Here is a 13,988-nt window from a genome sequence, read left to right as displayed (position 1 = left end):
CCAACAGATCCCTTTGGAATATTCTTGCATGGAATCTGCCGAATGGAATTGCTTCGTAAGAAGCCACCATTTTTCCCAGGACTCTTGTGCATTGATGTACTGACACTTTTCCTGGTTTTAGGAGGTTCCTGACCAGATCGGATAACTCCTTGGCTTTTTCCTCTGGAAGGAAAACCTTTTTCTGAACCGTGTCCAGAATCATTCCTAGGAACAGCAGACGAGTTGTCGGGATTAAATGGGATTTTGGAATATTCAGAATCCACCCGTGTTGTCTTAGCACCTCTTGAGATAGTGCTAAAGCTGTCTCCAGCTGTTCTCTGGACCTTGCCCTTATTAGGAGATCGTCCAAGTATGGGATAACTAATACGCCTTTTCTTCGAAGAAGAATCATCATCTCGGCCATTACCTTGGTAAAGACCCGAGGCGCCGTGGACAATCCGAACGGCAGCGTCTGAAACTGATAGTGACAGTTTTGAACAATGAACCTGAGGTACCCCTGGTGTGCGGGGTAAATCGGAACGTGTAGATACGCATCCTTGATGTCCAAGGATACCATAAAGTCCCCTTCTTCCAGGTTCGCTATCACTGCTCTGAGTGACTCCATCTTGAACTTGAACTTTTTTATGTAGAGGTTCAAGGACTTCAGATTTAGAATAGGCCTTACCGAGCCATCCGGCTTCGGTACCACAAATAGAGTGGAATAATACCCCTTTCCTTGTTGTAATAGGGGTACTTTGACTATCACCTGCTGAGCGTACAGCTTGTGAATGGCTTCCAACACCCTCTCCCTTTCGGAAGAGACGGTTGGTAAGGCAGACTTCAGGAAACGATGAGGAGGATCCGTCTCTAATTCCAACCTGTACCCCTGAGATATTATCTGCAGGATCCAGGGGTCTACCTGCGAGTGAGCCCACTGCGCGCTGTAATTTTTGAGACGGCCCCCCACTGTCCCCGAGTCCGCTTGAGAGGCCCCAGCGTCATGCTGAGGTCTTTGCAGGAGCCGGGGAGGGCTTCTGTTCCTGGGAAGGAGCTGCCTGTTGGTGTCTCTTCCCTCTTCCTCTGCCTCGTGGCAGGTACGACAAGCCCTTTGCTCTCTTATTTTTGTAGGAGCGAAAAGGCTGCGGTTGAAAGGTCGGTGCCTTTCTCTGTTGGGGAGTGACTTGAGGTAAAAAAGTGGATTTCCCGGCAGTAGCCGTGGCCACCAAGTCTGATAGACCAACTCCAAATAACTCCTCCCCTTTATACGGCAAAACCTCCATGTGACGTTTTGAATCCGCATCGCCTGTCCACTGTCGTGTCCATAAGGCTCTTCTGGCTGAAATGGACATAGCACTCACCCGAGATGCCAGTGTGCAAATATCCCTCTGTGCATCACGCATATAGATAAATGCATCCTTTATTTGTTCTAACGACAGTAAAACATTGTCCCTATCTAGGGTATCAATATTTTCAATCAGGGATTCTGACCAAACTACTCCAGCACTGCACATCCAGGCAGTTGCTATAGCTGGTCGTAGTATAACACCTGCATGTGTGTATATATTCTTTTGAATAACTTCCATCTTTCTATCTGATGGATCCTTAAGTGCGGCCGTCTCAGGAGAGGGTAACGCCACTTGTTTGGATAAGCGTGTGAGCGCCTTGTCCACCTTAGGGGGTGTTTCCCAGCGCGCCCTAACCTCTGGCGGGAAAGGGTATAATGCCAATAACTTTTTTGAAATTATCAACTTTTTATCAGGAGCAACCCACGCTTCATCACACACGTCATTTAATTCTTCTGATTCAGGAAAAACTGTTTGTAGTTTTTTCACACCATACATAATACCCTGTTTTACGGTATCTGTAGTATCAGCTAAATGTAACGTCTCCTTCATTGCCAAAATCATATAACGTGTGGCCCTACTGGAAAATACGTTTGAATTTCTACCGTCGTCACTGGAATCAGTGCCCGTGTCTGGGTCTGTGTCGACCGACTGAGGCAAAGGGCGTTTTACAGCCCCTGACGGTGTTTGAGGCGCCTGGACAGGCATTAATTGATTGTCCGGCCGCCTCATGTCCTCAACTGACTGTTTAAGGGAAGATAAACCATCACGTAATTCCACAAATAAAGGCATCCATTCTGGTGTCGACCCCCTGGGGGGTGACATCTGCATATTTGGCAATTGCTCCGCCTCCACACCAATATCGTCCTCATACATGTCGACACCACGTACCGACACACACCGCAAACTCACAGGGAATGCTCTAATGAAGACAGGACCCACTAGCCCTTTTGGGGAGACAGAGGGAGAGTCTGCCAGCACACACCACAAAGCGCTATATATACAAGGGATATCCTTATATTAAGTGCTCCCTTATAGCTGCTTTAATATATATATATATAGCCATTAATGTGCCCCCCCTCTCTGTTTTACCCTGTTTCTGTAGTGCAGTGCAGGGGAGAGACCTGGGAGCCGTTCTGACCAGCGGAGCTGTGACAGAAAATGGCGCCGTGTGCTGAGGAGATAGGCCCCGCCCCTTTTTCGGCGGGTTCTTCTCCCGCTATTTTTCCAGTCAGGCAGGGGTTAAATATCTCCATATAGCCCCTATGGGCTATATGTGAGGTATTTTTAGCCTTGTATAAGGTTTATATTTGCCTCTCAGAGCGCCCCCCCCCAGCGCTCTGCACCCTCAGTGACTGCCCAGTGAAGTGTGCTGAGAGGAAAATGGCGCACAGCTGCAGTGCTGTGCGCTACCTTATGAAGACTGAGGAGTCTTCAGCCGCCGGTTTCCGGACCTCTTCACGCTTCAGCATCTGCAAGGGGGTCGGCGGCGCGGCTCCGGGACCGGACTCCACGGCTGGGCCTGTGTTCGATCCCTCTGGAGCTAATGGTGTCCAGTAGCCAAGCAGCAAATCCACTCTGCATGCAGGTGAGTTTACTACTTTCCCCCTAAGTCCCACGTTGCAGTGATCCTGTTGCCAGCAGGACTCACTGTAAAGAAAAAAACCTAAACTAAACTTTCTCTAAGCAGCTCTTTAGGAGAGCCACCTAGATTGCACCCTTCTCGTTCGGGCACAAAATCTAACTGGAGTCTGGAGGAGGGTCATAGGGGGAGGAGCCAGTGCACACCACCTGACCTAGTAAAGCTTTACTTTTTTGTGCCCTGTCTCCTGCGGAGCCGCTATTCCCCATGGTCCTTTCAGGAACCCCAGCATCCACTTAGGACGATAGAGAAATATTCTTATAGTAAATGTAGTGAGAGTTGTTATTTACATAGAATATACGTTCCCAAAACACATATAATCCACGTGAATACACAATACACCACAATACCTTGATAGCAGTAGATGATGAGCAAACCAGCATGAAACGCGGCAGATAGCCCTCACATGGGCTGTCCTGCAGTTAAAACAATACTGTATACCCTCTAATACATCGCAAAATTGTTTTTGGGGAGTTTAGTGCCACTTGACATTCCTCCCAGTGACAATTGAGAGGCCAAATAATTACAGATAAAACATGAATGCATTATTTAGCAGCAACATAACATAACATAATAAAACTTTGGCTTTTACACTGGCTACCAATCCAAGAAAACAATCAGAGCTTTATTAGAAAAAGACTGGTTTTCCAGTAGGAGTTAATTTTTGTAGAATAATTAATGTTCTGTAGCTTGTCTAGTTTCTAGGTTATGTTTGGATTGCAGACACCTGTTTAGCCCTAACTCACCTGCTTCTGTATAAACAAAGTCCGCAGCTGGGATAAGGGGATGCTCAGTGTTTCACACATGACACACCTCTATGTCAACAGCAGCCCTCTGTTCAGGATGTGCTGGGGTAGCAGATGTATCATTTGTATTTCAACAGATTGTTGAGAATGGCCTGTATGGAATAAAAGGAGTAACAGATGAACTACGGACAACCAAACATTTATCTCCACTTCCTTTCCTAAGTGACTTCAGGAAGGTCAAACAACACAGTGCTTGCTGTTCAGAGATTCCCCAGGACTGAGGGACTTGCCAAAAGTAATTCACTACTTACAGTATTCTCAAGACGTTTAAGCAGATATCAGCATTGCCTTGTTGGCTAAACAGAAAACGACACAAGGTTTTGAAGACAATACTGGAACTCCTAGATATTAAATGAGGTCCTTGATGTAACATACTGACCTTAATGTAATTTTGAAACCAACATAACTGACGTGAACAATATAAAATAAAGCTTGCGTAAATCTCAGAGGTTGAGAGATCTGTGCATGTGAGGATGCCGCTCTGCGTGCGTAGATCTTGTTCTGCGAGATTGCACGGAGTACCCCCAAGCCATGAGGGGGTGAAGCGGGAGCAGTGTTTGAGAAAACTCCCCATTTTCTGGGAGTATTGTAGTCACTGGTTGCGTCCTACGAAACAGCATCACTGGCCTCAGCTGCATGAATATCCCAGCAGAGGATCACAGATACCGGCTGGAGGTGTCACAGCTGCTACTCTGCATAGCATCCATCTCTGAATCGGCATGACGCACCAATGCAGCATCACGTCATAACCCATGAAGTCTGAAATCCAGACAGACACTGGAGCCAGTGTATGAGCGGTCAACGGGTCACCAGTACATACATGCAGATATATCAGCTGTGCTGCAGGGCCTATCAGATATGTCTTTAAATGATGATGTTCACAAATATAGTAGGTGTACACAACTGCCGATTCGTATGTGATATATCGTTTGTTAATATTACGAATTATATATTGACCAGTGAGTACCCAGCTGAAGTTGTATGACATTTTCGCAGAAGCCCTCTGTTGGCTTAGTTTGAAACACTATTACTGTCCCATAGTCATCTATTTGTAGCTCTTTTCTCAGGGAACATACATTCTTATCTCAGAGGAGAAAACCACAGGACCTTGTGCAGCTCTAGAATTCCTCACGTACAACTCTGGATACCACTTGCCAAGATGAGCTTTAGTTAATTAAAACTCTAGTCCTCTATTTACAGTCTCTTATGGGACATCTTTAATTTGCTGTCCCATTCCTCAAGGTTCTTTACCTCATATCTCTTGAAACTTTAGAGCAACTTCCATGATGTATTTTCCAAAATCTCACAGCTTGCGAAATCCACCCTCTTCATCTACAAACCTCTCACTAACGCTTTGTCTCCATACATCTCTCACCTTGTCACAAGATACACCAAAGCTTGACCACTCCATCCTGACTCTGCGTATGCCTCACTTCCCCTTTTACAACCTACTTTCCCTATCGTTTCCAGGACTTCTCCCACACTACATCCCAAGTCTGGAACTCCTTACCTTGCTCTGTTAAACAGTTTCTCTCCTAACCTAAAATTCTTCATACTCTCCTTCATAACCCACCTGTTCATCCTTGCCTTCCCTACCCTGTCCTAGAGCCTCATTTGTACTCCATCCACTTGTCCTAAACCCGCCACATTCACTTGTGACCAATTTGCACCTATTGTTTCTCACTACCCCTGTCTCTAGAATGTAACCAGTATAGTTGTCTCTACTCTAGGTGTAAAGTCTGTCTATGCATCATGTTTGCCCTCGTGATGTCCTAGTCTTACACTAAGGGGTCTATTTATTAAGCCTTGGATGGAGATAAAGTGGCCAGAGATAAAGTCCCAGCCAACCAGCTACTAACTGTCATTTCTCTGACGTCCTAGTGGATGCTGGGGACTCCGTAAGGACCATGGGGAATAGACGGGCTCCGCAGGAGACTGGGCACTCTAAAAGAAAGATTAGGTACTATCTGGTGTGCACTGGCTCCTCCCTCTATTCCCCTCCTCCAGACCTCAGTTAGAATCTGTGCCCGGCCAGAGCTGGATGCACCTAGTGGGCTCTCCTGAGCCTGCTAGTAAAGAAAGTAATGTTAGGTTTTTTATTTTCAGTGAGATCTGCTGGCAACAGACTCACTGCTACGTGGGACCGAGGGGAGAGAAGCAAACGTACCTGTTCACAGCTAGGTTGCGCTTCTTAGGCTACTGGACACCATTAGCTCCAGAGGGTTCGAACAGGCAAAGGTCCTCGGTCGTCCGTTCCCGGAGCCGCGCCGCCGTCCCCCTCGCAGAGCCAGAAGATCAGAAGTTGGTGATGAAATCGGCGGCTGAAGACTCCTGTCTTCATTAAGGTAGCGCACAGCACCGCAGCTGTGCGCCATTGCTCCCACTGCACACCACACCACACACTCCGGTCACTGTAGGGTGCAGGGCGCTGGGGGGGGGGGGGCATGGGCAGCAATAAGAATACCTTTGGCATAAAAAAGACACATAATACAGTCTGTGTCTGTATATGTGTAAAACCCCCGCCATTTTTTAGTCAGATACAGCGGGACAGAAGCCTGCCGCTGAGGGGGCGGGGCCTTCTTCCTCAGCACACCAGCGCCATTTCTCTTCACAGCTCCGCTGGAAGGACGCTCCCCAGGCTCTCCCCTGCAGTCTCCTGGCACTAAGAGGGTAAAAAGAGAGGGGGGGCACATAAATTTAGGCAAAAGGTGGATTGATACAGCAGCTATTGGGAAAAATTCACTTCTGGTAGTGTGTATCCCTGTGTATATAGCGCTGTAGTGTGTGCTGGCATACTCTTTCTCTGTCTCCCCAAAGACCTTGTGGGGTCCTGTCCTCAGTCAGAGCATTCCCTGCGTGTGTGCTGTGTGTCGGTACGGCTGTGTCGACATGTTTGATGAGGGTTACGTGGAGGCGGAGCAAGTGCAGATAAATGTGGTGTCGCCCCCGTCGGTGCCGACACCTGATTGGATGGATATGTGGAAGGTCTTAAATGACAATGTAAACTCATTACATAAGAGATTTGATTATGTTGCTGCCGGGGGACAGCCGGGCTCTCAACCCGGGCCTGCCCAGGCGCCTCAGAGGCCGTCAGCGTCTCAAAAACGCCCACTATCTCAATTGGTTGACACAGATGTCGACACGGAGTCCGACTCCAGCGTCGACGAGGATGAGGCACTATTACAGCCCAAAATGACTAAGGCCATCCGATACATGATTATTGCAATGAAAAATGTATTGCACATTTCAGAGGCTGACCCTGTCCCTGACAAGAGGGTAAATATGTTTGGGGAGAAAAAGCAGCCAGTGACTTTTCCCCCGTCACATGAATTAAATGAGTTATGTGAAGAAGCGTGGTCTTCCCCTGATCAGAAAGTGGTGATTCCCAAGAGAATACTAATGGCGTACCCTTTCCCGCCAACGGATAGGTTACGCTGGGAATCCTCCCCTAGGGTTGACAAGGCCCTGACGCGCTTATCTAAAAGAGTGGCCCTGCCGTCTCAGGATACGGCCGCCCTAAAGGAACCTGCGGATAGGAAGCAGGAAGGTATCTTGAAGTCTGTATATACACACTCTGGTACTCTACTGAGACCGGCTATTGCTTCAGCTTGGATGTGCAGTGCTGTTGCAGCATGGACAGATACTCTGTCAGAGGGGTTGGATACCCTGGACAGGGATACCGTATTGCTAACACTTAGCCATATTAAAGATGTCGTCTTATATATGCGGGATGCCCAGAGGGACATTTGCCTGCTGGGCTCTCGAATAAATGCAATGTCCATTTCTGCCAGGAGGGTCTTATGGACTCAGCAATGGACAGGGGATGCCGACTCTAAAAAAACACATGGAGGTTTTGCCTTATAAGGGCGAGGAATTGTTTGGGGACGGTCTCTCGGACCTCGTATCCACAGCGACAGCTGGAAAGTCGACTTTCTTGCCACAGGTTTCCTCACAGCCTAAGAAAGCACCGTATTACCAAATGCAGTCCTTTCGTTCTCAAAAAAGCAAGAGAGTCAGGAAAGAAGCTGCACCATGCAGCCAGTTCTCAGGAACAAAAGTCCTCCCCTGCTTCCACTAAGTCCACCTCATGACGCTGGGGCTCCACAGGCGGAGCCAGGAGCGGTGGGGGCGCATCTCCGAATTTTCTGCAACCAGTGGGTTCGCTCACAAGTGTATCCTTGGGCTATACAAATTGTATCTCAGGGATACAAGCTGGAATTTGAAGTGACGCCCCCTCACCGTTACCTAAAATCCGCCTTGCCAGCTTCTCCCACGGGGAGGGAGATAGTCCTGACGGCTATTCACAAGCTGTACCTCCAGCAAGTGATAATAATGGTACCCCCCCTTCAGCGGGGAAGGGGTTACTATTCCACACTGTTTGTGGTACCGAAACCGGACGGTTCGGTAAGACCCATTCTAAATTTAAAATCCTTGAACATTTACATGAAAAAGTTCAAGTTCAAAATGGAATCGCTCAGAGCGGTCATTGCCAGCCTGGAAGAGGGGGATTTTATGGTATCTCTGGACATCAAAGATGCGTACTTGCATGTCCCCATTTATCCGCCTCACCAGGAGTACCTCAGGTTTGTGGTACAGGACTGTCATTACCAATTCCAGACGTTGCCGTTTGGTCTATCCACGGCACCGAGAGTCTTTACCAAGGTAATGGCGGAGATGATGGTACTCCTCCGGAAGCAATGAGTTAGTTATCCCGTACTTGGACGATCTCCTCATAAAGGCGAGGTCCAGAGAGCAGTTGTTGGTCAGCGTAGCGCACTCTCAGGAAGTGTTGCTACGGCACGGCTGGATTCTGAATATTCCAAAGTCGCAGCTGATTCCTACTACGCGTCTGCCCTTCCTGGGCATGATTCTGGACACAGAACAGAAGAAGGTATTTCTCCTGGAGGAGAAGGCTCAGAAGTTAGTGACCATGGTCAGGGATCTCCTGAAACCAAAGCAGGTGTCGGTGCATAACTGCACGCGAGTCCTGGGAAAGATGGTAGCATCATACGAAGCCATTCCTTTCGGCAGGTTCCATGCCAGGATCTTTCAGTGGGATCTGTTGGACAAGTGGTCCGGATCGCATCTTCAGATGCATCGGCTGATCGCCCTGTCCCCGAGGGCCAGGGTGTCTCTTCTGTGGTGGCTGCAGAGTGTTCATCTTCTCGAGGGCCGCAGGTTCGGCATACAGGACTGGGTCCTGGTGACCACGGATGCAAGCCTCCGCGGATGGGGGGCAGTCACTCAGGGAAGAAACTTCCAGGGGCTGTGGTCAAGTCAGGAGACTCGTCTGCACATAAACATACTGGAATTAAGGGCCATATACAACGCCCTGAGTCAAGCGGAGCCCCTGCTTTGAGACCAACCAGTGCTGATTCAGTCAGACAACATCACGGCAGTCGCCCATGTAAACCGACAGGGCGGCACAAGAAGCAGGGTGGCGATGGCGGAAGCCACAAGGATTCTTCGTTGGGCGGAGAATCACGTACAAGCACTGTCAGCAGTGTTCATTCCGGGAGTGGACAACTGGGAAGCAGACTTCCTCAGCAGGCACGACCTCCACCCGGGAGAGTGGGGACTTCATCAAGAAGTCTTCGAGCAGATTGCAAATCGGTGGGAACGGCCACAGGTGGACATGATGGCGTCCCGCCTAAACAAAAAGCTAAAATATTGCGCCAGGTCAAGGGACCCTCAGGCGATAGCTGTGGACGCTCTGGTAACTCCGTGGGTGTTCCAGTCGGTATATGTGTTTCCTCCTCTTCCTCTCATACACAAGGTACTGAGAATAGTAAGAAAAAGAGGAGTGAGAACGATACTCATTGTTCCGGATTGGCCAAGAAGGACTTGGTACCCAGAACTTCAAGAGATGGTCATAGAGGACCCATGGCCTCTGCCTCTCAGACAGGACCTGTTGCAGCAGGGGCCCTGTCTGTTCCAAGACTTACCGCGGCTGCGTTTGACGGCATGGCGGTTGAACGCCGGATCCTAGCGGAAAAGGGTATACCGGATGAAGTAATTCCTACGCTGATAAGAGCTAGGAAGGATGTGACAGCAAAGCATTATCACCGCATATGGCGGAAATATGTTGCTTGGTGTGAGGCCAGGAAGGCCCCTACAGAGGACTTCCAGTTGGGTCGTTTTCTGCATTTCCTACAGTCAGGTGTGACTATGGGCCACAAATTAGGGTCCATAAAGGTTCAGATCTCGGCCCTATCCATTTTCTTTCAAAAAGAACTGGCTTCACTGCCTGAGGTTCAGACGTTTGTAAAGGGAGTGCTGCATATTCAGCCTCCTTTTGTGCCACCAGTGGCACCTTAGGATCTCAACGTTGTGTTGGATTTCCTGAAATCCCACTGGTTTGAGCCACTTAAGACCGTGGAGCTAAATTATCTCACGTGGAAAGTGGTCATGCTATTGGCCTTAGCTTCGGCTAGGCGTGTGTCAGAATTGGCGGCTTTGTCATGTAAAAGCCCCTATCTGATCTTCCATATGGACAGGGCAGAATTGAGGACTCGTCCCCAATTTCTCCCTAAGGTGGTATCATCGTTTCATTTGAACCAACCTATTGTGGTGCCTGCGGCTACTAGGGACTTGGAGGATTCCAAGTTGCTGGACGTAGTCCGGCTTTGTATATTTATGTTTCCAGAACGGCGGGAGTCAGAAAGTCTGACTCGCTGTTTATTCTGTATGCAGCCAACAAGGTTGGCGCTCCTGCTTCGAAGCAGACTATTGCTCGCTGGATCTGTAGCACGATTCAGCTGGCTCACTCTGCGGCTGGATTGCCGCATCCAAAATCAGTAAAAGCCCATTCCACAAGGAAGGTGGGCTCTTTCTGGGCGGCTGCCCGAGGGGTCTCGGCTTTACAGCTTTGCCGAGCTGCTACTTGGTCGGGTTCAAACACATTTGCTAAGTTCTACAAGTTTGATACCCTGGCTGAGGAGGACCTTGAGTTTGCTCATTCGGTGCTGCAGAGTCGTCCGCACTCTCCCGCCCGTTTGGGAGCTTTGGTATAATCCCCAGCATACCAAAGTATAGTCCCCAGCATCCACTAGGACGTCAGAGAAAATAAGAATTTACTCACCGGTAATTCTATTTCTCGTAGTCCGTAGTGGATGCTGGGCGCCCGTCGTAAGTGCGGACTTCTTCTGCAATACTTGTATATAGTTATTGCTTACTAAAGGGTTATTGTTATGAGCCATCCGTTGATTGAGGCTCAGTTGTTGTTCATACTGTTAACTGGGTTTGGTTATCACAAGTTATACGGTGTGATTGGTGTGGCTGGTATGAGTCTTACCCTGGATTCCTAATCCTTTCCTTGTAGTGTCAGCTCTTCCGGGCACAGTTTCCCTAACTGAGGTCTGGAGGAGGGGCATAGAGGGAGGAGCCAGTGCACACCAGATAGTACCTAATCTTTCTTTTAGAGTGCCCAGTCTCCTGCTGAGCCCGTCTATTCCCCATGGTCCTTACGGAGTCCCCAGCATCCACTACGGACTACGAGAAATAGAATTACCGGTGAGTACATTCTTATTTTTTCAAACACAGCCTGTAACATGACAAGTAGGAGCTGATTGGCTGGGTCTTTATCTCTATACACTGTATCACCATCAAACGCTTAGTCAATAGACCCCTTTGAGGGCTTACACTAATTATTTGCTCATGCATGCAATTTGTACTTGTTTTTGTGCTACATGCAATTGCTGAAGCCTAACTTATATTTGGGTCTTGCACCACACATTTGCTATTATGTGTAATTGTGTTTGTCATTATACTTGTGCGTATTGATGCATTTATTATGTTGTATTCATGTATCTGTATACCAACTGTCTGGTGCTGTGGAATCTGTGGCGCCTTATAAAGAAATGATGTAATGAGCTTGTATCTCAGATGGGGAGGTAATTTTACATTTTTAATAGCTCCTTACATGATGTGGTTTCACATCTGCTCTAAAAGTCAACCCGATTTGTTACAGCTTCCATTAAATATAATGATCCTTCTTTTGTTGTAAATGTGAAAGTTTTCTAAAAGTTTAATTTATTTAGATAACAATTTAAGATAATTTAGGGAGGAATTTGTAACAAAGTTTATAAGATTCATTGCTTTGTGAAATGCCTTTTATTTGTTTACTGTAAGCAGTGCCAGATTAAGGTCCAAATGGGCCTGGAGCTGAAATTTCAAAAGGGCCTATTATGCGCTGCTGCTGGGGGTGTGACTAATGATGTGGGGGCAGTGCCGTAACTAGGCATTTTAGCGCTGTGTGCAAGAAACGACAGTGGCCCCCCCCTCCATGTAAGATAGGGGCAGTGCGCGCCGTAGGCGCGCTTCAAATTTATAGGTGCGTGGCTTCACGGGGAAGGGGCGTGGCCACAAAATAATAGCAATTCATACTACGCTGCACAGTAGCGCCACTACACCAGGTAGAGCCCCTTTTATACATTACAGCAGACAGCGTCCCCCTTTTTACACATTACAGCAGCCAGTCCCCCTTTTTACACATTGCGGCAGCCAGGCCCCCTTTTTACACATTGCGTCAGCCAGTCCGCCTTTTGCACACACGTATTTACGGCCCTCTGTGGGGGAATGACCAGTGGTGTGGGGGAGTGGTCTGCGTAAATGGGCGTGATGTGAACAAAATTAAGAAAAAGGTGCCTACCTATAAAGGTGAGAAGTCCGCCAGTGAAAAGGCATCCTCCCTGCGGCATCCGCTCCAGGAGACTTCCAGGGCCGCTCCCTGAGTTCCCGGCCAATTACGTCCCTCCCCCCAGTGCGCGTGTTGTCATGACAACACTCCACGCTGGACGGGAGCATGTGGGGTCCATGCAGGGTGCTTTTTTCAAGGCTCTATGCTGTTTGTTCTACAGCATAGAGCCCTGAAAAAAGCGCCCTGTGCGGCACTGAAACGTTGGCAAGCTATGCCCTAATTGCATTTTTGCCACACTAAAGCACTATTTTTTTCACCAAGTCCACTGAGTGCCGCCTGGTTCTTATACATCGTGAGGAGGGAAGTGACAGCCCCACTCCAGAGCAGACATGTATTTGCTGCTTTGAGAAAGTTGCTTGAGTGGCACCGAAACGTAAGCCACATGACTCTGATGTAATGATACTTTTCCACTAAAGATTTTCTACATCTACTTGGAGTGCCGCAGTTTATTCGACACATTACACATTAACTGCTCAGTGATGGCACCCTGCATATAAGGATTCCAGCAAAGAGTGCTAGTTCATTCACATGGACTAATATATATATCTGCTCCGGTGCCCTCAGTATGAATGGTATACACAAACACTGTTCCCCCGTTGCTAGGGTAAACAAACAGCGGCACTCCAGAGGCTTAATGAAAAAAGTCAAAACTGTATTTAAATAATTTGTAAAAAATGCACCACCGACGTTTCAGGGTTTACACGCCCCTTCTTCAAGGTGACATACAACAAGATTATAGTGAGAAGCTTACCTTAAGTAAGTAGGAATTACTGCCACCAGCACACGGTGAGTCGAGCGCCACGTCTCCGTCCGCCGGCTATGACATGATCACCTCCGCGCCGTCCGTTGCCTAGCGACAGAGTACATCTGGGGGAACAGCGTCAGGGCAACGGGGGGAACAGTGTTTGTGTGTGTGTGTGTGTGTGTGTGTGTGTTTATATATATATATATATATATATATATATATATATATATACACACACACACACACCACCACATACAGTACACTCACAAGTGCAAACTACACACACATAAAGTACACCCCCCCCCACATATACAGACACACAGTATACACACACAGTACACCCCCACAAAGTACACACACACACACACACACATATATAGATATATACACACTACACACACACACACACACATATAGTATACATACATTCAGCACACATACAGTACACACACATACTGTATACAGTACACGTACAGTATACACAATGTACAGTACACACACAGTATACACACACACAGTACACGCACATGGAGTAGACACACACACCACACATGCTGTACACACACACTGTTGATTCCATTAAACAAGAAGCCATTAAACTTACCAGGCTTCCTGCATCAGCAGCAGCTCCCCGTACAGTCTGGGGGCGGAGCTTGGGCCTGTAAGTGACAGGCTCAGGGCCCTGAGTGAAGGAGAGACTGGAGGGGAGGGGCGGCTACCACACTGCCTGCACGGATCTCAGGTGAGTGCTGGAGCCAGAGGAGGAGATGCACGG

General features: G+C 48.2%; 1 protein-coding gene across 1 annotated transcript in view; it reads right to left on the bottom strand.

The window, feature by feature from the left end:
• IL17B (interleukin 17B) overlaps positions 1-13,333 on the bottom strand; it is a 36,485-nt gene extending 23,152 nt beyond the window's left edge. The window contains exons 1-2 of the mRNA XM_063928043.1: positions 13,220-13,333; positions 3,711-3,862 (exon numbers count right to left, since the gene is read on the bottom strand). Coding sequence (XP_063784113.1) covers positions 3,711-3,770 — 60 coding nt within the window. The 5' untranslated portion in view covers positions 3,771-3,862; positions 13,220-13,333. The remainder of the gene's footprint in view (positions 1-3,710; positions 3,863-13,219) is intronic.
• Between the last annotated feature and the right edge of the window lie 655 nt (positions 13,334-13,988).

This window comes from Pseudophryne corroboree, chromosome 6, assembly GCF_028390025.1.
Source record: "Pseudophryne corroboree isolate aPseCor3 chromosome 6, aPseCor3.hap2, whole genome shotgun sequence".
Taxonomy (NCBI): Eukaryota; Metazoa; Chordata; class Amphibia; order Anura; family Myobatrachidae; genus Pseudophryne; species Pseudophryne corroboree.
Note: the sequence above shows the minus strand (reverse complement) of the source record. Positions and strands in the feature narration are given on the sequence as shown.